Source organism: Pan paniscus, chromosome 7 (genome assembly GCF_029289425.2).
Source record: "Pan paniscus chromosome 7, NHGRI_mPanPan1-v2.0_pri, whole genome shotgun sequence".
In the NCBI taxonomy this organism is placed as follows: Eukaryota; Metazoa; Chordata; class Mammalia; order Primates; family Hominidae; genus Pan; species Pan paniscus.
This window is the reverse complement of record NC_073256.2, coordinates 141222389-141248896: the sequence shown is the minus strand read 5'-3', so window position 1 is coordinate 141248896 and position 26508 is coordinate 141222389. Positions and strand designations below refer to the sequence as shown.

General features: G+C 37.6%; 1 protein-coding gene across 28 annotated transcripts in view; it reads right to left on the bottom strand.

Annotated features, from left to right (window-relative positions):
* Positions 1-1132: 1132 nt before the first annotated feature.
* The window catches only part of FAM91A1 (family with sequence similarity 91 member A1), a 203298-nt gene continuing 177922 nt past the window's right edge, over positions 1133-26508 (bottom strand). For all 28 annotated transcript variants that reach the window (XM_055116917.2, XM_055116909.2, XM_055116912.2 and 25 more), the window contains 9 exons: positions 18640-18788; positions 17223-17357; positions 16992-17105; positions 11236-11308; positions 10343-10492; positions 8202-8306; positions 7556-7679; positions 6221-6290; positions 1133-4052 (listed from right to left, as the gene is read on the bottom strand). In XM_055116917.2, coding sequence (XP_054972892.1) covers positions 3867-4052; positions 6221-6290; positions 7556-7679; positions 8202-8306; positions 10343-10492; positions 11236-11308; positions 16992-17105; positions 17223-17357; positions 18640-18788 — 1106 coding nt within the window. In that variant the 3' untranslated portion in view covers positions 1133-3866. The remainder of the gene's footprint in view (positions 4053-6220; positions 6291-7555; positions 7680-8201; positions 8307-10342; positions 10493-11235; positions 11309-16991; positions 17106-17222; positions 17358-18639; positions 18789-26508) is intronic.

Below are 26508 nucleotides of genomic sequence, written 5' to 3'. Positions count from 1 at the left end.
GAGCTGAGGTCTCGCTATGTTGCCCAGGCTGGACTCAAACTCCTGGGCACAAAGGAGTTCTATCTTCAGCCTCCTGAGTAGCTGGGACTACAGGTGTATGCCATCATACCTGGTCTCATTCTCCTTTCTATTGACTTTTGGGTTGTTTCCAATGTTTTGCTACAATTACACACAATGCTGCTACTTGCCTCTTAAGACTTTCTTAGGATTAGAACTGCTGGGCCTCAGGATATGCAAATGCTCAACTTTATAAGATTGTGCCAAATTGTTTTCTACAGAGCTTGAACCAACTTATAACTCACCAGTAATAACAATTTATAGCTCTCTCAGCTCCGAGAGTCTCACACATGTGTATATCTGCGGTTCTTAGAGCTATCTTACGGTATATGCTTTGAATCAGTGACCAGCATATGGCGCTGCCTCTCCAGGTATTCTCCGTAGCCGGAATACACAGGCCCAGCAATAGAAATGCGAGTACCCTACAGTGGAAAAACCTAGCAAACACCATCTTACCCAATAAAGAAACATCACCAGTGATACATACTGACATCATGTACCCTAAGATATGTTGTACTGGGGGGAAGGGCACATCACCTTTGTAGTACCCTTTCTGATAAAACGTAGCCTCAGTCTAATCACGAGGAAACATCAGACAAACCCACACTGAAGGATGTCTTACAAAATAACTGACCGGTACTCTTTCTAGTGTCAAGGTCATGAAAGACCGAGAAAATGTTATATTGGAGGAGACTAATGAGACACTGATAACTAAATACATGCGATGTGGTATCCTGGACTGGATCTTGACAACAAAAAGACATTAGTGGGAAAACTGGTAAAAGCCTAATCAAGTGTGCAGTTTAGAAAATACTAGTACAAGGGTTAACTTCTGAGTTTTCACAGACCTGCCATAGTTTACAGAAGGTGTCCACGCTAGGGGAAGCTCAGTGAAGGGTACAGGGAACATCTGACTATCTTTGCCAGTTTCTGTAAATCTGAAATTACTACAAAATAATTAAGTTTTTTGTGGGTTTTTTTTTTTTTTTTAAGTACAGGAAAGCCACAGCACCAAACCATGGTTGTATTTAAAATTAAGACAGGAACTTTCAGAAAATTAAACACATTTTCATAGTAACTTGATCAATACCACAGTTTATTTGTAAACATGTTATATGTGTCAATAATCAAATTGACAACACTTTATAGATTTCATTGTATAATATTAACATCCTAACAGAAAACGATCCACTGTACTCAGTTACAGTTTGGTATTTTAAAATCCTTAAATACAAATTGTACTTGAAACACTGAACACAAAGAAACATGAATGGCAGAGAAAACTGAAAACAACAAGTAAAAGAAACCAATATTCCGCTCCCCTGAAAAAAAAACATAAAATCATCTGATTACATAATTTAAAAAAGAAACAAAGGAAATCAGATGACATTTTTTGATATAAAGTTGCATTTCTTCAAATCCATTTTAGAGGTGAAATTGTATCAATATTAAATTCTATGTCTTTTTGGATATTTGTTCTTTCTTTCCTCTTGGTTTCTAAAGAATGTTTGTCAGGGTTTAAATTACATTAAGGAAGCGGGAAAAAGAAAGGAAGGAACATGGTAAAAAGCCAAATGAAATTAACTATTTGCAAAATAATTGGACATAAATTTTTCATGAATCTTCTTTGGCAAATAACAAAGTCTGCATTTTAAATTTACCTTTTTGTTGAAATGGATCAATGCTTGTAAGATTTAAGAGATTACATGAGTTAATGTATAAGTAAAACAAAGCCAAATTCACAAAGCAAGGCGCAAACATCAGCTTTTCACATTTTGCTAAAAGCTCTAAAAATGCACTCTCCCTCCTTAAGAGGACCAGAGGTCTTCAGCTCGGAATCAGATGATTACCCTTGCCTCATTCAACACAAGAAACCAGAGGGGACCCCATGGTTCTTCGGTACTTTCCCTAAAATTCATGATCACTATTAGGTTCTATTTCTTCCTCCTTTATCTCTCAAAGGAAATATAGCAGCAAATCACTCCCATATTTTAAGCTTTAAATTCACCAACAACTGGGTTCACTGCCAACAACTACAAATGTTCAATTCTGTATTAGTGTACATGTCATTACAGTTGGTTTAGATGGTTAATATAGGAATAAATAAAATAACTACAGTTCAAACAAAGGAAATTAAAATGAGATTAAAGAGCCCCGATCAAAAAAAAAATACTTACAACTTTCAGCTGAAAAACTGTAAAAGTTACATACATACATACCTAATGGCACTAGGAATGTACAATATCAATTATTGGAAAAATAAGTGAGTGACTCAGAGTCGTAAGAAATTATTTAATATTAGTATTTTTTCTTTTATAGACAAACATAACATACACATGGTTTCTACCTTCTATAAGACAAAGTAGAAAACTAACCGTTACTGCATTTACCTCAAACACAGCACTGACTGTGCCACAGATAACATGGTCCAAAATATTCAATTCTATAGATAGGCCATGGTATTGAATGCATGGTTAAGTTTTAGGAAAGGCATATATTTCCTGAAGTATGTATGTTAAATACACAAATATCTATAAATAACAAAAAGTTACCGGCAAAAACGTTTAGGTTATAACATTCCCAAACTTCCTAACATTTTAAGTGTTTTAGATATATGTTGTCTGACCAGTTCGTTTGGTTACAGTTTTAAACTAGCAAACCATTACCCTGTAAGAGGAGCTAAACTAAACTATAACACTGCACAAACTTCCCAAGGAAGGTAACTTGAAAAGTCTAAAAAGTGATTCCAATTATTCTAATTAACATCTGAGATGCTAAAAGAATCAATGACTCAAGAAACACTTTGAAGTAATTCCATTTTTCTTTATCATTTTCTAAAAAAGTATTCACATAAATTTAAGATCCAGATTGCTTAAGAGTATGTCTTCAAAGTAGGTTTATCACTAAAGCATTCTGATCCAAAGACATAGTCTTAATGCTTCTAATATGTAATTCTAACCTAAAATCACAATCCTTGGTTTGAAAACATCAAAGCTAAGAAACAAAAAAATAAATCAGGGTGAAAGTGTGCAGCAGCTATAGCTACAAGAGTGGAAAATAAATTCTATTTTTTCCATAAAGACTCTATGAAAATATAAAGCCCAAAGTCAGTGACAACAGAAGTCCACATATAAATGGTGTTTAAAAATAGAAAGTCTTCTAAAGCTTCTCATGAGATGTCAATGAATAGTCATAATCTTAAGACCTTATAAATCAAGGTTAAGTTATACACAACTATGCTGATTTACATACGTTCTACAATGTCCAACTGACATACATAATTTACAGACACCCATAGGAATTCATAATGCCCTATCATATCATCTCTCAATACTGGATGTTTATTGTTTTATAGTTTTACTACTTTAAGTACCAAGAAGCCTTTTCAGAGGAAGAGTTCCATCTCTTCCCTTGATCCCCCAAAGTATAGGTAACAAAATATAAAATTAAACAAGATTTATGTTTGATAAACTAACATATAAAATTACCATTGCAATTTTCATAGTGACTGCTTATAAACATAACAGTCATCATAAAGCCTATAAAGTATATACTTAGTTTTATAAAAGAAATGCAGATTGTCTCAAGGTAAAAAATACAGTGCTGGCTGCTAAAAAGCACTTTGTCGCAATAAGATGTGCAATAATGAGCAAAACTTCAGAAAACATGAATATGTTCCCCAACTTTTAATATTAGTTAAGCAAGAATTGCACTGCAGCAGCAGGATGCTTTTTAGTGGCTGACACTATAAAGCTAACGTTAAGAAAGAAAAAAGGCAGAAAGTGTGAGCAACAAATGGTGTAACCAAATTATTGCAAATGGAGATTAGCAATAAGAAGTGAGGAAGGTGACCGTCCACTCCATTCTGATAAGACACCATCTTTAAATATTAAGTTTTTTGCAGGAAGTGGAACACCCATGTCAGCATACGATGACTGTGAAAGCAAACTTGAAAAACTGGGCTCTGTGTGAATATCCAATATTGAAGCACCTTCCTAAAAGATCAAGAAACAAGAGAAATGATATTCAATACTTTACCAAAACCACTTAATATAACTAATGAGAAAGAGAGACCTTGATTACCTGAGAAGTGTTTATGGATTGCAAAGCAGTACAGGAGATGCAAAGATCTACACTGTGAGCCCAAAGCAATCAATGACAGGTATTAATATGTGCAAAAATGACTAACAACGTTAAACTGTAGTAAGTCCTTTTAAATAGAAATAAGAGGCTACGAGACTGTGGGAAAAGCAAAAGTTCATTTTTAGAAGACCTAACCTAACCCCAAAGTATTACCTAACAGAAGAAAAATCTCTAAAAAAAAAAAAAACTTACAAAGGCCAGGTGCAGTGGCTTGTGCGCCTGTAATCCCAGCACTCTGGGAGGCTGAGGCGGGTGAATCACTTGAGATCAGGAGTTCAAGACCAGCCTGGCCAACATGGTGAAACCTCTTCCTACTAAAAATACAAAAAAATTAGCTGGGTATGGTGGCACATGCCTGTGATACCAGTTACTCAAGAGGCTGAGGCAGGAGAATGGCTTGAACCCAGGAGGCAAAGGTTGCAGTGAGCCAAGATCGTGCCACTGCACTCCAGCCTGGGCGACACAGCCAGACTCCATCTCGGGGAAAAAACAAAACAAACAAACAAAAAAAACCTTACATAACACTAAGCACCAGAATAATCCACCTACTCCATGCTTCTCAGATTCATATATTCCGCACAGACCTCCCCCCAGGACTCCATGCTCAAACATCCACCTATCTGACACTTCATTTCAGATGCTTCCCCATGCACTCTATATTCAGCATGCCCATCATTGAACTCTCAAATTTTCCCTCCCCTCTTCCTCCCCAGTCTTCTGTATTTCACACATCCAGCTAATCAAAAAACATAAGAATCATTCATGATCCCTCCCCTCCCTTCCCTCCACAACCCTAATCTTTTCCTCACATTTAATTCATCATCAAGTTTTATCAACCTATCTCCAAAATATATCCCAAATTAGTTTAATTTATTAATTCACTATGGCCAAGGCCTTCACTGCCACAACAGACAGCCCAGTATTGACAGAATTTTGAAATTTTTCCACTTATTGCATCCTTATAAAATTTCCATTTTTGCCTATTTTTATAAAATAGTCCTTCAGAAATAACCTCTCTCCCCTGTTTAAAAGTCTTTAATCATTTCTCTTTGCACTCAACGTAAAATACTAGTTCTCTAACATATGCCAGAAGGCCCTGCACACCGTGCTCCGGCCCTCTTCTTCAACCTTACCTCTTGCTTCTACCCCTCTTTCATGAAGTTTCTGCCACACTGAGCTTCATTTGTTTCTTTGTTCACTGGACATTTCCCAGACACAGGAAGTACAGACCTAAGCTCTGCCGGAATATTCTTTTCCAACTTTTTGGCTTCAGCTTACATATTATCCTGCACCTATTGAAATTAGGTCTACCTGCAGATTTCATCATAGTTGGCTTCTTCAAAGTACTTTTTAAAATCTTTTAGAACTTATATATCTTAATATTTATCTGATTATTGTCTCCCACAACATTCTCTAAGTTCCATTAGTATCTTACACATCACTGTTTCCACAGCACTCAGCAAAGAATCTGGCATAGGTCAGGGTCAAGCATTTACCAACTGAATGAATGAAGTATAACTCCAAAATATTGATTTCATAACGTTGAATTAGATATTCTGAACAGAAATATTCTATTTTAAAAGTTTACCTATAAATCAAGTCTAGAATATTCTTTCTTTCCTTGGGGATGGGGGAAAAACAAAAAGTCCAGAGCACTGGCCTTCGCTGCCACAACAGACAGCCCATCCCAGCAGTGGAGAATCGCTTTAGTTATTGGGAAGTGCGCTATAACCAAAAACTAACACCTAGCATGGCACACAGCCCATAAAAGACACTTAACACATTTCTGTTGAATAAAGCACTGGCACAGAACAAAGAGATCAAGCTTTGGTCTCCGAAGACCTGGCGAGTGAAATGTGCAAGTCCATTAACTTCTTGAATCTCAATGTCTTCATTTGTACAATAAAATTAATGTTTATTTCATATCTTGCTGCTGTGGTGACTCAAAAACAAACACAGAAGTGTTGTGCATACTTAAAGCTCTGTACAAGTACCATTTGGACTTTTTGGTTTTTGTTACCTGGAATGAGTGAACAAAGTTAAGGACTTGCAGAGAGAGTTTTCTACTGGAATGTAAGAGGTTTTGAAGGCTGAAAAAAAAAAAGGCGAGAAACAGTTTAAAACAAACATAAAGGCAAGAATGACTTTCTCATAAGAGTTTAATTTTAGCAATTTAAATGCATCTATATATCCTGGCCAATCACAAAACATCTTAAAAAACAATTTCAGTGTTTCTCATCAATGAAATTTTTGCTTGTTTTAATAATAGGGAGTAGTCACGCATTAAAAGTCCATTTTGAAATAAAATACATCGTGTAACTAAAATCAAAGTTATTGTTTTAAAAAAATTCAACTACTATAAACATAAATGTTAAATGAAAGAAAACTTTTCAAATGAAGATTTAGGCACTCTGAGGAATGACAACTATGACACAACCTTTAAACAACCAAAGTAATTGCAAAAGACAACCTGATAACAGATTAAACACACACCAACCTACCTAAATATTTTTCAAATATGTAAGTCAGTAAAAATTATAGTGGTAATCTTTAAAGTTCTATAGTATTTCTATTTTTTACTCATGTATATTATTTTGTTTTTAGAGAATAGATGTTGAAATTGTCAACTGAGTACTCTTCATTTTCTGATAAAAGCTACATTACACCATTTAAATGAATTATTGTCCAACTTCATTTTCTAAAATAAGAAGACCTTGACTTGTGGATTTCACCTCTCCAAGCCACCTATCATGACAATTAGATTCAATTATACTCTTTCCTGCTAACCCAGTTTGTCTCAGAACCTTTACAACATTGCCTCTTAGCAGCTACTCACAATGGATCAGAGCTGGTATATAAGATAAAACCTACATGTCATCTTTAAGGAGTAATACATATTCATTTTAGAAAATGTAGAAAGTGAAGAAAATTTTGCAAAGTCATCATAATTCCACCACAAAAAACAATCACTATTAACAGAATATAACATGAGTGTGTGTATGTTAGGAGTGAGAGAAATGCAGAGAAATTTTCTGTAGACATACATTTTTTAAAATCTAGGTTCATACTCCATATCAGCATGCCCATTTCACCACACCCGCACCTTACCTAGATTACTAAATAAATATAATCAAAACATGTGCCCAAAATGTTTGCCTGTGACTAATTTCTGATCTAGTGAAATTTAATTTTGAAAAATACAGCAAAACCCTTAAACTAGCGATCTCTATTCAATCAACAAATATATACAGAACAATTACTGTGCTCATGCGTGGAATAAAAGTAAGATATGGTAACAATTTGCTGACAGCTTAAAAATTGATATGAAAATATGACAGCGAATATAAACCCTCACCTCTCTTTTCTGCAAAGGCCATGTGCAGCAATTTTCCTACAAACTTTCCGGTTTAATTCGGAACTGAACAGTGGAATTCCAAAGCACAGCTCGAGAGGAACCCAATCTGCTTCTGTTGTGGCACCTAAGAAAGGATACATAAACTTATTTTTTCTATCATATATATCTACTTATGTATATATTATATATAACTGACAAGGGTTTCTTAACCTGAAGTTCATAGATTCCTCCTGCCCCACTGATATCCACCAGTGGGCTTGGCAGGGGAGGAAGAAATTGAAGGGGGTCAGTTAATCTCTAAACAGGATGGGCATTTTTAGGGTATAAACATGTGTCTGAGAAGGTACATAGCTTTCATCCAATGTTCAAAGTAGTCATTTGCCCAAAAAAGAGTATTGCAAGATATCTGTAAGATGAGAGAATGAATCAAAACATTTACCACAGGAATAAGATTAAGTTATTTTCAAGTCATAATTTTATAATACTTGAATTATTTTTCTACGTATGTAAAAAGGCTTCCTAGAAAACTCTTATTTAAAAGTCATATGAATAATAAGAATAGACAAATGGCATGCAAATGCCTTAACATAAAAGTTAAACCTCAGAAATTAGTCTAATAAAATTGGAAAAAGTTTTAGCACCATACCAGAGGTTTGCTTTGTTGCTGAATCTACAGTTGCTTCCTCAATGACCATTTCAAATGACTCTGTACTCCCATTTACATCTGAGCCAGAAGCCAAATCAGGTTCTCCTTATAATTAAAGGGCATACACAATATTAGGATTCTAGCAGTTAGCAGAAGCTGCCAATAAATCAGTTCTAACATGGAAAAGACTTCAGACAATAGTAATGATGACAGAAAGAAAATGCATAATCCTTGGCTTAAATAAGTGGTTTTAAACAGGGGAGCAATTTTGATCCCCAAGGGACACGAATGAAGACAGGGATGCTATTCGTATCTATGAATGCTAAACATCTGACCATACACAGGACAATCCTCCACAGAAAAGAATCAGCCAGCTCAAACTGCACATAGTGCTGAGATTGAGAAACCCTGACCTAAAGAAACAAAATTCAAAAAGGAGGACCCAAGTTACTGAAGCCAACTGCATCCCTGTGGAAATATACAGTCTGATTATGTTATTACTCTTCAAAGTTCTTTTCTGACTCATTATCTTTCAGCACAGAAGATCCTCCAAGATCCCTAAGACCTTATCTACTTCTCTACTCTCATCTTCTACTACTGTCCAACAAATCCTTTCTTTTGGCCACAATGAACTACTGTTTTCTAATTCCCCTCTGCCTGAAAGGCTGCCACCCTCCAAAAACACATTATCTTTTGTCTACCTAACTCTTCAATTTTCAAAACTCAAACTTCACCTTCTCTAAGAGGCCTTCTCTGTGCTGTGTTAGCGCTTTATGCAGACCCCATCACAGTCAATAACACCACACTGTATACTGACTCACTCGTCTCCTCTCTAGGGTTTTCATCCTTGGAACAACACTGTCTTTTTTGTTTCTTTTTTTTTTTTTTTGTAGAGACAGGGTCTTGCTCTATTGCCCGGACTGGTCTCAAACTGCTAGCCTCAAGCAATACTCCTGCTTTAGCCTCCCAGAGGACTGGAATTACAGGCGTGAGCCTGTACCTGGCCGTGCCTGGCCTGGTCTTATTAAATTGCTCCAGCACCTAAGCAGGTATTCCATAAATGTTTGTGGAATGAATGACATAAAAAAGGAGAGCTGTAGTAGACACGCTTTGAAATGACTGCTTAAGTCATAGCCCTCTTCTCTAGAAAATGCTCCTGCAATATTTGGCAGTCAACTATTTGGCCAAAGACAAATGAGATAGGAGTAAGTACCTATCTCAACGGGAGCCAACCCAATCTACTGGATGGCAAGTAATCAATCACATTTTCTCAGAATTTCAAACTAAGAGGCTCATGGAATACTGTCAATCAATGGGAGATAATGAAAGATCTCCCAGAGTCAATGGATAAGAACTGGCACCACGGCAACCCAAACCACATATATGCCAATATTATGCCAGAGCAGAAACAACTAGTAAGCATGAGAAGGTGATTTGAAAATGGATTTTCAAATAAAAAAAAAAAAAAAGTAAGTGATATCTAAGGAAAATTAGCTATTGTCAATATGTAGGACAGACTGGAGATAGAAAGGAGAGGCCAGAAAGGCTAAGCAGGGAATGGTTGCAACAGCACATGTTTAAGGTTTAAAGTTCAAGACCCAGACAAGAAGAGCAGTCACAGAGAATTTAAAATGAAGAGAAAGGGGAAGAAATGGACATGAGAGACTTATCTAAAGCCTAATTCACAGAACTTGGAAACTAACTGAACATAGTGGAAAAAGGAAAGAATGAGACAAAGATAAGATTTTAGACCTAGATAATTAAGACAATGGTACCTTTTGACAGAAAAAGTTGAAAGGGAAAAACTATTAAGTCAATTTTGGAAACACTTGTATAAAGAGACTTGAGTTTTGAAACCATCACCCTATAAAGCTAACCTAATAAAGCCTAATAAACACAGATATGACAGTAGAGCACCCAGAAGTCCCAAACCATTCTGTACCCCAATCCTATTTTCTTCATTTGAACAACTGACATTTGTCCAAATGATGTTCCAAAATATTTCCTCGTGCTTCAGTGAAAGAATATTGAGTATTCAATAATTCAGCATCCCCACAAAGGTCTGCTGCTTTTCATATATTAACACTGTGTCAAACTCAAAACCAATTATCTTAATCCAAAGAATCCAACTATTGGCTAACCTCTCTCATCAGAAGCATCACTGAGTTTTCTATCTGCAAGTTGGCTGGAAGCATTCAACATGGTGACATATCCACAGAGATGCTGTAAGTCCACTCTGTTCCTTAGTATCTGCAATGCTTTATGAACACCCATATTGACACGAGTGAACTCTACAAACAGAACGGACATCACATTAATGAACAGTTTCTAATAACACAACGCCAACAGCTTAAACATACTTTATTAAACAACTCTTAGAACTACTTTTATACTTTAATACATCATAATTGATTCCAAAAAAGAAATATATAAAGTTGTCATTCTTACTGAAACTAAAGCTAACAATGTACTTGAAATCACATGCCTAAATTATTTATATCTTAACTCAAGTTCTCATAAATATGTGAACTTATAAAAGAGAAAAATGCTCTATATTCAAATATAAAGAAACCTCTTTTTTATAATTCACACAATAATCCCCCAAGGCAAAGGATCTACTAAGCAGTTTTTTGAGATTTTGTAAATTTTAAGATCCTGTTGTCACTATCTACATCTCCAGGTAAACAATTTTTTTTTCCTTAGACTTTATGAAGTATTAGACAGTTGTGTGAATGATAAAAAAGGAGGAACAGAGAAAAGTCTTCCATCTAGGCAGATATCTACTTATTCTCTTTATTCCAAGACAGACTAGTAGTCTTTCAAAAATCCTAAACAGGTCTTATTCTAACAGTTCTTTGTGGATGGCAAAGCACATGACAAAAAACTACCTTTTGCCAACACTCTTTAGTAGCAAAGAACCTAGAACTTAAAAATTTCAAGAATTCATTTCCTGCCATGTTTTCCACCAAACTGTTGACATGAGTAATAATTAAAAAAAAAAAAAAAAAGTCAATAGATACAATTCAGAAGGTACCTCCTTGTAGTTCTGTTTCATCAAATGGAAATGGGACATGGACAGTTTCTCCTATCCCATGCAGACCATGCCCCTAAACATAAACAAAAGTTAAAAGGTATACAAGAAACCTTCATTTCCAATCACTGATATTCAAAAGTAAATAAGATTGTGTCATATAATGGTATATTCCATATTAATACCTCATCAAAATTCTTTCAACAATTTTCTATTTTTCTTCAGCAAGCAGTGACAATCTTATGTGTATAATAATCTATAAGGCAATGTTTCTCAAATTGAATGTATAGGCCAATGCAAAAAAAGGAGGCTAATTTAACAGGCAAATCAGGTGTTAGCCAAGTGAAGAGTGAATGAGGAGGCCAAGTTTATTCACACAAAGGTTAGCTAGAGTTCTGAGAGGGAAAAGTGGTGGAAGAATCCCCATAATCACATAGCATACCACAGGCTAAGAATGCAAAACTCAAAAACCTGCCCTGAAATAAAATATATTCAGAATTACTTGCTACGATAAATAATTACATATAATTGGAAACAACCAAAATGTCCACCAACAGGGGACTGGTTAACTAAATTAGGAGACATATCTTCAATGGAAGTGCATAAATGAAAGAAAGCTATGACCTGCAATGGAAAGATCTCCAATTGCTAAATGGAAAAGGTAAAGGGCACATCTGTGTGCAGGTACTTGCATATGCATAAAGACACTCTGGAAGGATACAGGAGAAATGAACAGATGAAATTATCTGATTTGGAGGAGAGATGGGGAGTGGAAACTTGATAGGGTTAGCAGGGGAGTGATACTTTTCGACCTATACCTCTTTTTTTTAATTTTTTTTTTTAAAGACAGAGTCTTGCTCTGTTACCCAGACTGGAGTGCAATGACACAATTTTGGCTCACTGCAATCTCCACCTCCCAGGTTCAAGCAATTCTCCTGCCTCAGCCTCCTGAGTAGCTGAGATTACAGGCGCCCGCCACCACACCCAGCTAACTATTTTTTTGTATTTTTAGTAGAGACTGGATTTCTCCATGTTGGCCAGGCTCATCTTGAACTCCTGACCTCAGGTGATCCACCTGCCTCAGCCTCCCAAAGTACTGGGATTACAGGTGTGAGCCACCGCGCCCGGGCTCTACACCTTTTAATAACGTTTTATTTTTGAATCATGTGAATGTACTATTAGTTCAAAAATTAAATTTAAAAAATCTGAGTCTACCCACTTCACTCTCATGTTACAAATGATAATTCAGTTTCATCTATCACATTCAATTAATATTGTTCATTTGAGTTTTGTTTTAAAGCTTTGCTTATATTTAATTCCAAAATTTGATTTGAATTTGTAGTTGTGTAATAACAAGAAGCATGAAGAACTTAACATTATGTCTACATGTATTTAGAACTGTTACAATAGAAATTTAATACTGAGGATCTCCAAATTTTTCCCTTTAAGAGAGACCCATACATTATTCAAATTCAAGAAACTCTGATATATCCAAAGGAAAGCATACTCTTTTTGTTGTTTCATGTAACTATTTAAATATATTTCTAAGAGCTCTCTTTTATTTCCTAAACCAGATGGCTGCAATAAATTATGGTTTTAACCAAAAATCTTAATTTGTAACACGTTTAAATTCCAATAAGGTAAATTTATTTCCATCAAATTTAATTAAAAAGGCATTTTTCTTTAGCAAAAGCAAAACTCCTTAACAAACACTTTAAAAACAGTACTGTCGGCCTGGTGCGGTGGCTCACACCTGTAATCCCAGCACTTTTGGAGGTCAAGGCGGGAGGATCACTTGAGCCCAGGAGTTTGAGACCAGCCTGGGCAACATGGTGAAACCCTGTCTCTATAAAAAATTAGCCAGGCATGGTGGCGTGAGCTTGTAGTCCCAGCTACTCTGGAGGCTAAGGCAGGAGGATCTCTTGCGCCCAGGGGAAGTCGAGGCTGCAGTGAGCTGTGATCATGCCACGGACTTCAGCCTGGGTGACAGAGTGAGACCGTGTCTCAAAACAATAAATAAATAAAAACAGGTACTGTCTGCTGATTTGTTTTTCTATCCATATTTTGCACTAGCCCCCATCCAAAAAAAAAAAAAAAACCTAACTTAGCTTGATCTACAGAGTACCACCTACAGAAAAGACCTTGGCAACCACCTCTCTCATTTTACTTTATTCAAGAAAGATTTGTTACTATAAATTAAGACAGGGTTTCACTATGTTATCCAAGTTGGTCTCCAACTTCTGGGCTCAAGCAATTTACCTCAGCCTTCCAAAGTGCTGGAATTACAGGCGTGAGCCACTGCACCCAGCCACCCTTCATTTTAAAGGTAAGGAAAACTGAAGCTCATGGAATCACCCATTGTTCCTTCACTCTACTTCTACTGCCACTACCAACACAATAACGTTTTCTGAGATCTTCCTATGTGCTAAACACAGTGCTCAGGTAATTCTTTTCAAAAACTTTAAAAAGATGGGAACTTTATCTCCACTTTATAGGTAAAGACACTAAAGTTCAAAAAGGTATTTAACTTGTCTAAGATTACTAGTAAATGATGGAACCAAGATCTGAGTTTAGGCAGTCTGACTTAAGTCCATGTCTAGCCCATTCTATGATGCTATCTCCCACGACCACCCCATACTATACACCTTCCCTGGCTAATTTCATCCTCTCATGGTTTCAACTACCATCTACCAGCTGATGCTGACACTTAATCACTCTTGTCTAACCTCTCATTTGAATTTCAGAATATTTCCAATTACCACAGGCACCATATAAACACAACACATCATCTGCCCCATAAATGTGCTCTTCCTCCCGTGTTCCCTAGAGTAGTGGTATCACCACCTCCCGTGATATCACTTCCTCCCGCGTTCCCTAGAGTAGTGGTATCACCACCTCCCGTGATATCACTTCCTCCCGTGCTCCCTAGAGTAGTGGTATCACCACCTCCCGTGATATCACTTCCTCCCGTGCTCCCTAGAGTAGTGGTATCACCACCTCCCGTGATATCACTTCCTCCCGTGCTCCCTAGAGTAGTGGTATCACCACCTCCCGTGATATCACTTCCTCCCGCGCTCCCTAGAGTAGTGGTATCACCACCTCCCGTGATATCACTTCCTCCCGTGTTCCCTAGAGTAGTGGTATCACCACCTCCCGTGATATCACTTCCTCCCGTGTTCCCTAGAGTAGTGATATCACCACCTCCTGTGATGTCACTTCCTCCTATGTTCCCTACAGTAGTGGTATCACCACCCTTCTACCTTCACAAGTCAAATACCCCAGAATCTTTCTTCCCTCTTCCCATCTCTCTCAGATATCTGATCAATTCTATTAATTGTATATTTGTAGTAGTTCTTAAATCCATTTTTCCTTTCAATTCTTATTACCATGTCCTTGATCCGGGCTATCTTTATCTCTTATCTAAACTACTACACACAGTCCTAACTGGTCTTCTTGCTTCAGGTGTCTCCCCACTCCCTCCCATTCTCAATATCATCCCAAGGTTGATTCCTGAAACAAATTCGACCATGTTAATCCCTGTTACCCCCCTGTAATTGCTACCATCAATCTACAGGTCAACTTCTCAGTTCCACGGCAGGACACTCAAGGCAGGCGGCACTGCAGGGCCAGCCTACTTCTCCAGACTTGTCTCTGACCACAACCCCCTCACACTCCAACTCATGCCTCAAAAACACTGAACAGCTTATTGACCCTGGCATGTTATGTCACTTCATATTCTTATTTATTTATTCCACAAACACTAACTGGACAACTACTATGACCCAAGCACCGTGCTGGGCACTAGAAAAATAGCAGCAAAGAAAAAAGAAAAAAAAAAAAATCCTTGCCCAGAGATTTAATCATGCTGACCCCTACTACCTCGCTTCTTTTAAGTCATCCTTTTGTATTCAGCCTGGGTCTCACTTTCTCTAAGGAACCTCCCCTAAGCCCTTCTCCTTGCCCCAAGGCTGGACTGGATAGTTCTTTTTAAGTCTTCCACTATATGTAATTCTATTCGATAAACTGAAACTGAGTGCTTATGCAGCTTTTCCCACCATCCTTAAATTCCTTGAAGATGAGGGGCCCTGTCTTATTTGCATATTGATATTAATTAGCGCAAAATATGCACATTCAATTGTTAGATGAACTGACGAAATCTTTACGGAGAACCGATTATGTGCCAGAAAGTGTGCTACACATTTGACACGTACATTTTCATTTCATTCTCTCAATTCTATGAGCATAAACTGCTTACCTTACCACTAGCGGCCATTATTATAAGTGTTTGTTATTATACAATAGATACTGCCATCTCCATTTTATAGGTGGGAAATAAAGTATAAGGTTTATCATGAAAATGTCACACAGCCCAATAAGCACATGCAAAGAAGCTCAACATTATTAGTCTTCGGGAAAATGTAAATCAAAACTATAATGAGATACCATTCCACACCCCCTAAGGTGGTTATCATCAAAAAGCCACATAATATCAAGTGCCCGTGAGAATGTAAAATGATGCAGCCACTTTGCAAGACAGTCTGGCAGTTCCTTAAATGCTTAAACATGGAATTACCATATGACCCAGTAATTCCATCCCTATACATATATAGCCAAGAGAAATAAAAACATATGTCCACAGAAAAACTTGTACACAAATGTTTATGACAGCATTCTTCATAATGGCCAAAAGGTGAAAACAACCCACATGTCCATCAACTGATGGAGGAATAAACAAAATGTGGCATATCCATAAAATGGAACACTATTTGGCCTCAAAAAGGAATGAAGTATTGATACTATGACAACATGATGAACCTTGAAAACATTATGTTAAATGAAGGAAGCCAGTCACAAAAGACCACATATTATATATGATTCCATTCACATAAATGCCCAGATTTGGCAAATCTGTAGAGACAACAAGTAGATTAGTGTTGCTTAAGACTAGGGGGAAGGAGACGAGTAGCGGGGAGAAAATAGAAGAGTGATCACTAAAGGATACAGGGTTTCTTTCTAAGGTAATGAAATGTTCTAAAATTGAGTGTGTGATGGCTGTACATATCTGTGAACACACTAAAACCCACTTAACTGCACAATTTAAATTGGTGAATTGTACAGTATGTGAATTATATACTCCATACAATAGTCCCCTTTTATGTGAGGTTTTGCTTTCCATGGTTTTAGTTATCATCTGTGGTCAACCAAGGTCTGAAAATAGGTGAGTATAGTATAACGAGGTATTTTGAGAGAGACCACATTCATATAACTTGTATTACAGTATGCTATTTTCTTATTAATAATTGTTGTTAATCTCTAGTAAGAGATGTCTAATTTATAAATGAAACTTTATCCCAGGTATTTTTATATATATATATATATACATATAGGAAAACACGTACTATATATAGAGTTGGGTACTACTGGTGGTTTCAGGCAACCCCGGGGGGTCTTGGAACATATTCCCCACAGATGGGGAAACTACTGTAAAGCTATTATTTTAAAAAAAATAAAAAAAATCATGGTCACGCAGCAAGCAGGTGAGGCTGCAATGCAAACCTGGGTCTAACTTCAAAGTTCATGTTATTTCTACCACTCCCACACTGCCAAACGGCCAGGACTAAAATCCGTATCTCTGATTTTTTACATTTCAACTTCATAAATTTCAAATGACTGACATTTTATTGCAACTCAATATAGAAAGCTAGAAAAATTATCAACTTTATAATAAAAAGACAAAATTTCAAATAAGATAAATGTACCTGAATTAAAACTGCAGAATGTGTTAAAGCATCATTCAACATCGTGAGCACATTTGAGGTAGGAACTACTCCAGGATCATGACCCCAAGATGTTATTAGCAATCGATCATAACTCTATTGAAAAGAAATTAACAGGTAAAATGGCATTCAGAAATAAGGAAAATATTAAGAAGTTATCTAGCATACTGCTCACACACACATAAAAAAACCACCCAAACCTCCCACACATACCTGAAATATATCTGGCAGTTTTCGAAGTCTTGTACCTTTGGACAATAAAAGGGATGGTGGTCCTTGTCCAGTGATATGATAAATGTACAGTTTAAACCAGACAGAGCTGACTTCTGGGATAGCTGGTCCAATATGCTACAATCATAAAATAGTTAAGATAAAGTTAAAATAAAGTGTTACATAAGTGACCGAGAACAGTCTTATAAACAGCAAATCCCTTCACATAAATGTTAACCGCAACTATCCTCAAGAAAATAACTTTAAATGTTTCATTAAAATAGTTTCAATTTTATACTGGAATTAAGAAATTATGTCTTGTCACTGCAATTAAGAGAATGCACTCTGGAGAAGACTGCCTAGTTTGGAATCTTGGTTTTACCCTTCCAGCCATATCACCTCAGGAAGGTTACTTAAGCTCTCTGTGCCTCATTTTGCTCAATCTATAAAATAGCAATAAAGAATCTACCTCAAGAGGATGTTGTAAGGTTGTTCGAAAAGCTTAAAACAGTACTTGGAATATAATAAGCTCGATATTAAAGTATTAGCTATTATTATCATTAATCACATACAATTTTCACAAGAGGAATCGCCCACCCTTCCATCCATTTTACCATTTATTCAGTAGTTCATGGATTCCCACCATGTCTGGAGGTTGTGTTAAAGAATAGGAGAGGTTGGGTGGTGTGCACAGAGAATTATTTTAAAAAGGTTAGTTAGATGCAAATCTCTTGTTGAATACTAAGGACAAAATTGGTGTGAAGACAGGATGCTCATTGAGGCAGCTAGAACATGGGCAAATTACCTGTGTACAAGAATCTCTTCCTTTCTGCTACATCATTAAACCCTGCATTGTCTAGGAACCCAGGTAAGATGCAGCACTGAAGAACAGCAATATAATCCCCACTCTGAAAATGGCACAGGCCACAACTTCCTTGTTAAGTATACAAATGAATACAACTGATATATATATATATTTTTAAGTAAAAGTCCAGAAGGAATTTTCACATATAAATTATACAGTTAACCAGAGTTCTAGCTTTCAAGCACCATCTTTTCTTTTCGGCTTATTCAGAATCACAGCCCCACTTCAAAGACATTTAACTTTTCCTAATTAAATTTATCTTATCCCTCAAAATGATGCCAGCTTCCTTTCTGGAGCATCCTAAAACATTCTCTTTAAAATATTCTGTACATGAATAAATTTTAATCTAATGTGTCACAAGTCACTAGGTGATACTTATATAAAATATACCAATTACACTCCACAAATTGAACATATCATCTTACAAAGGCATAAAATACAAAATTGCTTTCTATGATTCAGTGATTTTAATAGTTGGTATCTGCAGATAGAGAAGAAAACAAAACTGATGGGACTCATGACACTACCAAGTGGATCTTCCAAGTAGGTCTTTACCTGAGGGGTGCAGCTGCTGACAGGCCGGATTTCATTGGTGAGGGGAGCCATGGAAACAAGCAGCGTGTAATTTTTGTTTAGAACTCTGCTGCAAGTTGCAGGGTCCAAACCAAGAAGGCTTTCACAGCGTAAGAGATCCAGAGGAAAACCTGAGTTATGATCAAGCACACACACAGAATAAAAGACTGAGAGTGTGAAACAAAAATGTTGAAGATGCAATATTGATAACTGACTTAAGATTTTAAATTTTCTTTTTAAGGTAAAGTAACTCTATTAAGAAGTACCAAATTTCCTAGGAGACCACCAAGACACTTTGAGGTGCAAAGCTAAAATGTTTTATTCTTTGGTCTAGACAGATAATCATCTATTTCAGGTTACTTTTTACTGCAACAAGATGTACTTGTTTTACCGTACTTCCTCTCTCCATCCGGAGCCACTCTACAACAGTGGCATACCGTTGACCCTTGAACAGAGAAGTTACAGAGGCTGACGCCGTGCACAGTCAAAAATCTGTATATAACTTCAGACTTCCCAATGACTTAACTACTAATAGCCTACTGCTGACTCGAAGCCTTACCAATAATACGAACAGTTAATACATATTTTATATGTTATATGTACTATATGCTATATTCTTACAATAAAACTAGAAACAAAATCATAAGGAAGAAAAAATATATTACTATTAAGTGGAAGTGGATCATCATAAAGGTCTTCCTCCTCATCTTCACAGTAAATAGGCTGAAGAGGAGGAGGAAGAGGAAGGACTGGGCTTGTTGTCTCCAAGGTGACAGAGGCAGAAGAGGTGGAAGGGGAGGCAGGAGAGGCAGGCATGATGGGTGTAACTTTACACACTGTAAACACACTGTAAGTTCCATCTAACTTTCTTGTTTCTTAATGTATCTAAAAATGTCTCTATACAGTACCAATCCTTCTTCCGCCATCTGCTTTAGCTGCAGTGTCTGTATCATAGAAGAGTGCACATAAGTCAAAAGCAGTCTTGAATAATCAGAATCCTGCCAGACGGTCTAATGTCAATTTATTTTCTGGCACTGCTTTTTCTATGTCTTCCTCATTGTCTGGCACTCATTTGGAAGTACCCATCTCCATCAAGGTGTCTATCTATTAGCTCTTGAATTTCTTCAAGGCCCATATCTTTTTTTATTTATTTATTTTTTTGAGACAGAGTCTCACTCTGTCGACAGGCTGGAGTGCAGTGGCGCCATCTCGGCTCACTGCAACCTCTGCCTCCCAGGTTCAAGTGATTCTCCTGCCTCAGCCTCCCAAGCTGCTGGGACTACAGGTGCGCGCCACCACACCCAGGTAATTTTTGTATTTTTAGTAGAGACAGGTTTCACCATGTTGGCCAGGATGGTCTCGATCTCCTGACCTCGTTATCTGCCCACCTCGGCCTCCCAAAGCGTTGGGATTACAGGCATGAGTCATCGCGCCCAGCCAAGACCCATATCTTAAAACACTTCAGGCCAGGCACAGTGGATCATGCCTGTAATCCCAGTACTCTGGGAGGCCGAGGTGGGCAGACCACGAGGTCAGGAGATCGAGACCATCCTGGTCAACATGGCGAAACCCCGTCTCTACTAAAATACAAAAAGTTAGCCAGGCATGGTAGCACGTACCCATAGTCCCAGCTACTCGGGAGGCTGAGGCAGGGGAATCGGTTGACCCGGGAGGCGGAGGTCACAGTGAGCCGAGATTGTGCCACTGCACTCCAGCCTGGCAACAGAGCAAGACTCCATCTCAAAAAAAAAAAAAAAGCCCTTCACTCTCTACCTTTTAGCCATATCCAAAATCTCTTTCATTATTTCCTAGATTAGCTCTGTTGTAAATCCTGTGAAGTCAGGTACAACATCTAGACAGTTTTCTCCAGCAGAAATTTATTATTTTAGGCTTGATGGCTTTCACAGCTTTTTCTAAAACAATGATGGTATCTTTAGTGGTGTAATTCTTCCAGACTTTCATGAGGTTCTATTAGAGTTCTCTTCCATAGAGCAGACAATCCTTTCTATAGACTACTGTGTGTAAAAAGCCTTAAAGGTCATTATAACCCCCTGATTTAGAGGCTGAATCAGAGACACGTGTTTGGGGGCAAGTAGATCACTTCAATGCCTTCAGTGTTGAACACATGCGGGTTCTGCGTGGGTTAACCAGGACCACTGTCCAGTACCAAAAGAACTTTAAAAGGCAGTCCCTTACTGGCAAGGTACTTCCTGACTTCAGGGAAAAAACATCAAAGGAACCAGTCCAGAAAAAGTGTTCTTGTTGCCCAGGCCCTTCTGCTGTATAGCCAAAAGACTGGCAGCTGGCATTTATCTTTTCCCTTCAAGGCTCAGCAGCTTTATAGATAAGCGCAGTCCTGACCAGAAACCTGACTACATTTGCACAAAACAGTAGTAAGCCTGCCCCTTCCTGCCTTAAATCCTGGTGCTCATTTCTCTTCCTTACTAATAAATGGCATTTTTTTCCAGAATAGGACACTTTCGCATGCATTAAAGACCTCTTCAGGCAGATATCCTTTCTCCTCAATGATTTTCTTAATGGTATCTGTATTACTCCGTTCTTGCATTGCTATAAAGAAATACCTCCGACTGCGTAATTTATGAAGAAAATAGGTTTAATTGGCTCATGGTTCTGCAGGCTGTACAGGAAGCAGAGTGGCCTCTGCTTCTGAGGAGGCCTTAGGAAGCTGACAATCATGGCAGAAGATGAAAGGGAAGCAGGCACATCTTAACATGGCCGGAGCAGGAGGAAGAGAGAGATGGGGAAGATGCACACACTTTTACAGATCTCGTGAGAACTCACGATCATGATGACAGCTGTAAAGGGCTGGGGGGGTGGGGGGGTGGTGGTGTGTTAAACCATGAGAAACTGCCCCCATGATCCAACAACCTCCCTCCAACATTGGAGATTACAATTAGACATGAGATTTGGGTGGGGACACACACACACAGATCAAAACATATTAGCATCTGGGAACTCATCTGCTGCCTCTCGGTCAACAGAAACTGCTTCTCCTGCTATCTTAACATTTTTTAAGCCAAACCTCTTAAAATGATTAAACCATCCTTTGCTAGCATTAAATTCTCCAGCTTAAGAGAATATTAATTATCTTTCATTTGCTTTGTCATAATGACTTTGCTTTTTCTCAAATCATATTAGAGTCCATAGGTATGCCTTTCTTATAGCAATCCTGCACCCACATAAAAGCTGCATTTTCAATATGAGAAAAAGAAAGTATTTTGCAAAAAGCGCAATGTTTTCATGCCTGTTGGCACAGATGTAAAAACTGCTTCATAAGTTTCCTTCTCTTATTTAACAATCGTCTTTTACACTGGATTTACCTATTTTGAAATGATGGGCAACTGCAGCTGCAGATCTCAATCTGCAGTACATACCAAGCAATTCAACTTTTTCTTGTAATGTTACTTTTCTCCGCTTCTTGGGAGAATTTCCAGCATCACTAGTGGCTCTCTGTATGGCTCCCCAGTGTTATTTGAGGTTTATGGTACTGCACTAAATCAATGAAAAATATGAGAGAACCACGAGAGATCACTTTTAACTGCAATAGGCAATTTAACGTAAAGACAAATTGCTCACTCAGAGATGATCAGCGTCACAGGGCATTTTAAGCAGGTACTCAAGTAGATACAACACTTGAGCTCACCACAATAGCAACAAGAGATACCTACAAAATTATTACAGTAGTACCATATGTACTACAGGTAACTGTATGCAGTTACAGCTTAATACTATATCTTTCCATTTATTTACATTTCTCTCAACTGCAATGTCGCTGTGTGATCTGTAAATGTGTGCATTAAGTTTTGATATGTTTGAATGTTTTATAATGGATCCGTATATATTTTATGATAATAAATGATAAAACAGACCAGTATCTACATATATTTTATGCATACATGACCTATGTAACTTTTCCTTAACTTCTTTGACATTTCTAGGCTATGAGATTTGTCTGCAAGTTTTTTCAAGTTGTCACAAATTTCCAAAAAAATGTTCCAAAACGTTTACTCATAAAAATCAGCCCATAAGTGGACCTGTGCAATTCATAGCCACGTTGTTCACTTGTCAACTGTATAACGAAAGCCTAAGTGCCAGGAGAAGCTATGTGCTTCTCTCCTCCAGTTTCCGATCTCTACAAAGAGAATCATAGCCAAGTCCTCATTTTAGTATAGGGGCAAGAGCTCCTCATTTGGAAATGTGTACCCTAGATTTCTGGTCCGTAGAGCATGAACTCACTCAACATACAACAGATTTTAAGCATTCTTATTCTTAATCCTTTTGAAAAATACCAAATCCTATTGCTCTCTAAAAAGAGATATTTAACGTTAAAAGAAACTTCAGAAGATCAAGGTAGCTATATCCTCCTTCAAGCAAGAATACATCTAAAAATATAGATATATACATATAATGGCCTCCTGAAAATGCCTAGAAGCAATGAGCACAACTAACACCAGTATCTTGGTCTCTAATAGCAATCCCCAGTAAAAGAAATTAGGGTCCTAGGACAAACGGCTGATTCCAGGACTGAGGCAGAATAAATACACAGTAAGATGCTATTGCTTGGCCAGAAAGTAAAGAATTGCTTAGGGGAGAAACCTGGAGGCATGTCATAAGGAGAAAGGAGACAGGAGCAAGCTTAAAGGAAATCCTCATGGCAAAAACTGAGAAAACTGGGGCACAAAAATAATTGAGAGACAATAATGACTAATCGCAGACTACTGAAAAGATAAGAATTCATAAATTCATACAGAGAATACGAGAGAATGCCTGGTCACAACTGTTAAATATGGCAGAACTGCTAAAGTAGGGGAAAAATTACCAATTTCCAACCATCAAAGTACAGAATGGTTCAGGCAAGAACCACCAATGGATTCTAAATCTAGGAGGAAACACTGATGAGGAGTGGGATATCTCATGGTCTCAAAGTATCTCCCCACCAATTGCTTATCAGTTGTGAGAGAAAAAAAATAGTTGACTATACAGTGGGAAAATCAGACAATGCATTAACTGGGTGATCAAAATTAACATCACCAATGAAGGGTAGATGGAAAGCATGGGGTGTGAGGAAGCAGGATGACAGGGTGAGGTATAGGATAGCAGATCACAGAATGTTTAACCATAAGGTCAGCATATTTTCTGGGAGGGGTCCTAAAGGAAGGGCTACATCCTGGCTTAGGTTGAGGGTGAGTCAAAGTTCATGGGGCTGGAAGAAGGAGAGAAGCTTAAACAAGCTTTGGCTAACAAGCATTTTGTTCTGATTGATAATTCAGAACAGGCAGTTCAGCTCACTGTTTATGAGGCAAAGAAAGGGAATTTGGAGGATCTGTTTCTGACCTTGTCATAGGTGAACAGAAGGGAGTAGGGAATTCACCTGTGAATCTTATCTAAGTCATACGGGGAAAAAGTGGGTCCTTGCACTAAGACCCTTCCCAAAACACAAAAGAGTGAAGGGATGTCTTAACCTTCAGGCAAAATTCAACATTATCAATGTCAAGTATAGATAATATTTAATGTATACTACAACAGGGAAAGTAGGAAGTCTAAAGAGTTCATGGTGGTTAGAACACGTTTCCAATAGCTTGACAACTGTGATTGCTTTCTTACAAATGTGGTTTAATTCCTAAACATTTCCACAGTACTAGAATGCCAAATTATAAACAGTGGTTTTTATGTCCGACTTATACTAATCACAGTTAAACAATGTCCTTTCAAAGACAAAGATACCTGGGGGAAAAAATCATGCTTATAAAACGAGAAAAAAACAGACCACACATCACTTTTATTTATAAGCAGTACGCCGTGCTATTTAAAACCAAGGGATTAAGGACTCCTAGGACTAAGAAACTACTTCCATGTATAACAGAGTTTGCTTGTATAATATCACAATGCTTTTGTTTTATAGTAGATAACAAGTACTACATAATATACTCAAAGTATAAATTACTAGTGACATAAAAAGAAAATTCTTTTTCCTCAAACAAGATGCTTAAAACACCAATACTAGAGGATTTCTTTTTTTTCTTCTGAGACGGAGTCTCAGTCTGTCACCCAGGCTGGAGTGCAGTGGTGTCATCTCAGCTCACTGCAACCTCAGCCTCCCAGGTTCAAGCAATTCTCCTGCCTCAGCCTCCTGAGCAGCTAAGATTACAGGTGCCTGCCACCACACTTGGCTGATTTTTATATCTTTAGTAAACACGAGTTTTCACCATGTTGGCCATGCTGGTGTTGAACTCCTGACCTCAAGTGACCTGCCTGCCTCGAGCTCCCAAAGTGCTGGGAATACAGGCATGAGCCACCACACCCGGCAGAGAATTTCTTTTCTAAAAAAGAGTAAGGTTCAGTTACCAAGCCCAGTACCTGCAGAAAGCAACATTTCTCAACAGGCTGAGCATGAAGCCTTAATGCCCTAAGATATCCTCTACATAGAACGAATGACCTTTTTCATGCATTGAGAATGGTACTAATGTGCACCATCGTTAGAAAAACTGAGAAATAGTCACGCCAATCATTTCCATGTTCTGCAATTCAGATGAGGAGCTCAGCTAAGAAATGCTGGTAGCAAAAATGAAATTTCATAAGTAATTGCAGGTTTGGTCTTAAGGGGAGGCATTCATCAAATTTAACTTTGGAGACCCAGCAATTATTCTAAGCAATTAAATCTCCAACTAGGGTCGGGAACAGTCTAACATTAAACCCACCTTAAAGGTTAGGATTGCACAGGATTATTTTCATAGAGAATAGGTTTAGATTTACCATTTAACTTACTTCATGGTACACTGACTATTCATGGGGAAAAAATTTAGCCCAGCCCAGACTACTAAGCAACAAATGTTTATGGGTAAATGAATACAAAGCTTAGGGTTCAAGAGAAGATAATATAGGGACAGGGCAATGGAAAAAAAAATCAACAGACACAGATTCAAGTCTTCCATTCCTGGCTCTTCCATTTACTAATAATATGGGCTTTGATGACTAAAAAACAAGCAGAAGATTTAGCTAATATAAACTCCAATTTCTTTATCTATAATAGGAGTTACACTTCACTGGTCACTAGTACTCTCTAACATTCTCAGATTCTGTGATAGGCAGGAAAGGACAATGTATTCCAAGACAGCTTTAACAGAGTATTTCAAATCATCTAATACATTATCTCCATAAATCACTAAAAAGTCCCAGAAATTCCAGGAGTTTTATATCCAAAGACATCCTCAAGACTGTGCCACTCACCACTGCTTTATCACATGATTTAGTATTTATTAACCAAAAATGGTTATCCATCAACAAATGCCTACCAGTAAGTGCTTCAGACTCTCGGCATTTGGCAATTTAATATTCTCAGTTTTAACTATTTATGAATGATCTCAAAAAGAGCCCCAGTATGTAACAATTTGTAATTCTTCAGATAAGGCATATTAAGGCTGCAGAAGTGAATCACTTGATACCAAGTGAGTCTAGCCTCACTCAAGTAAACTACCCAGCATGTTTGTTCTCACCTATGTGACAGCTTGTTAAGTAACAGCTGAATCCTCCCTCAATTTTTAAAATTGAGCTGAAAGGAAAGCCAGATGCTAGTGAGAGAATAAATGAAAATGGAGATGATTAAGAAACTGATGTTCTTGGCCAGAAAAAATAGTTTTTAGGTAAATGAAACTAATCAAAATTAAATGTTATAGTGGTATTGAGGACCCATGAAGCCCCAAGACACAACTCTTGTGAATGTCTAAGAACTTGAGCCAAGTGCTGATGCAGTGGTGCCCAAGCCTAGCTGAGCACTGGAATCATCTTTTAAAAAACACACATTCCTGAGTGCCATGCCACACCTCAAAACCT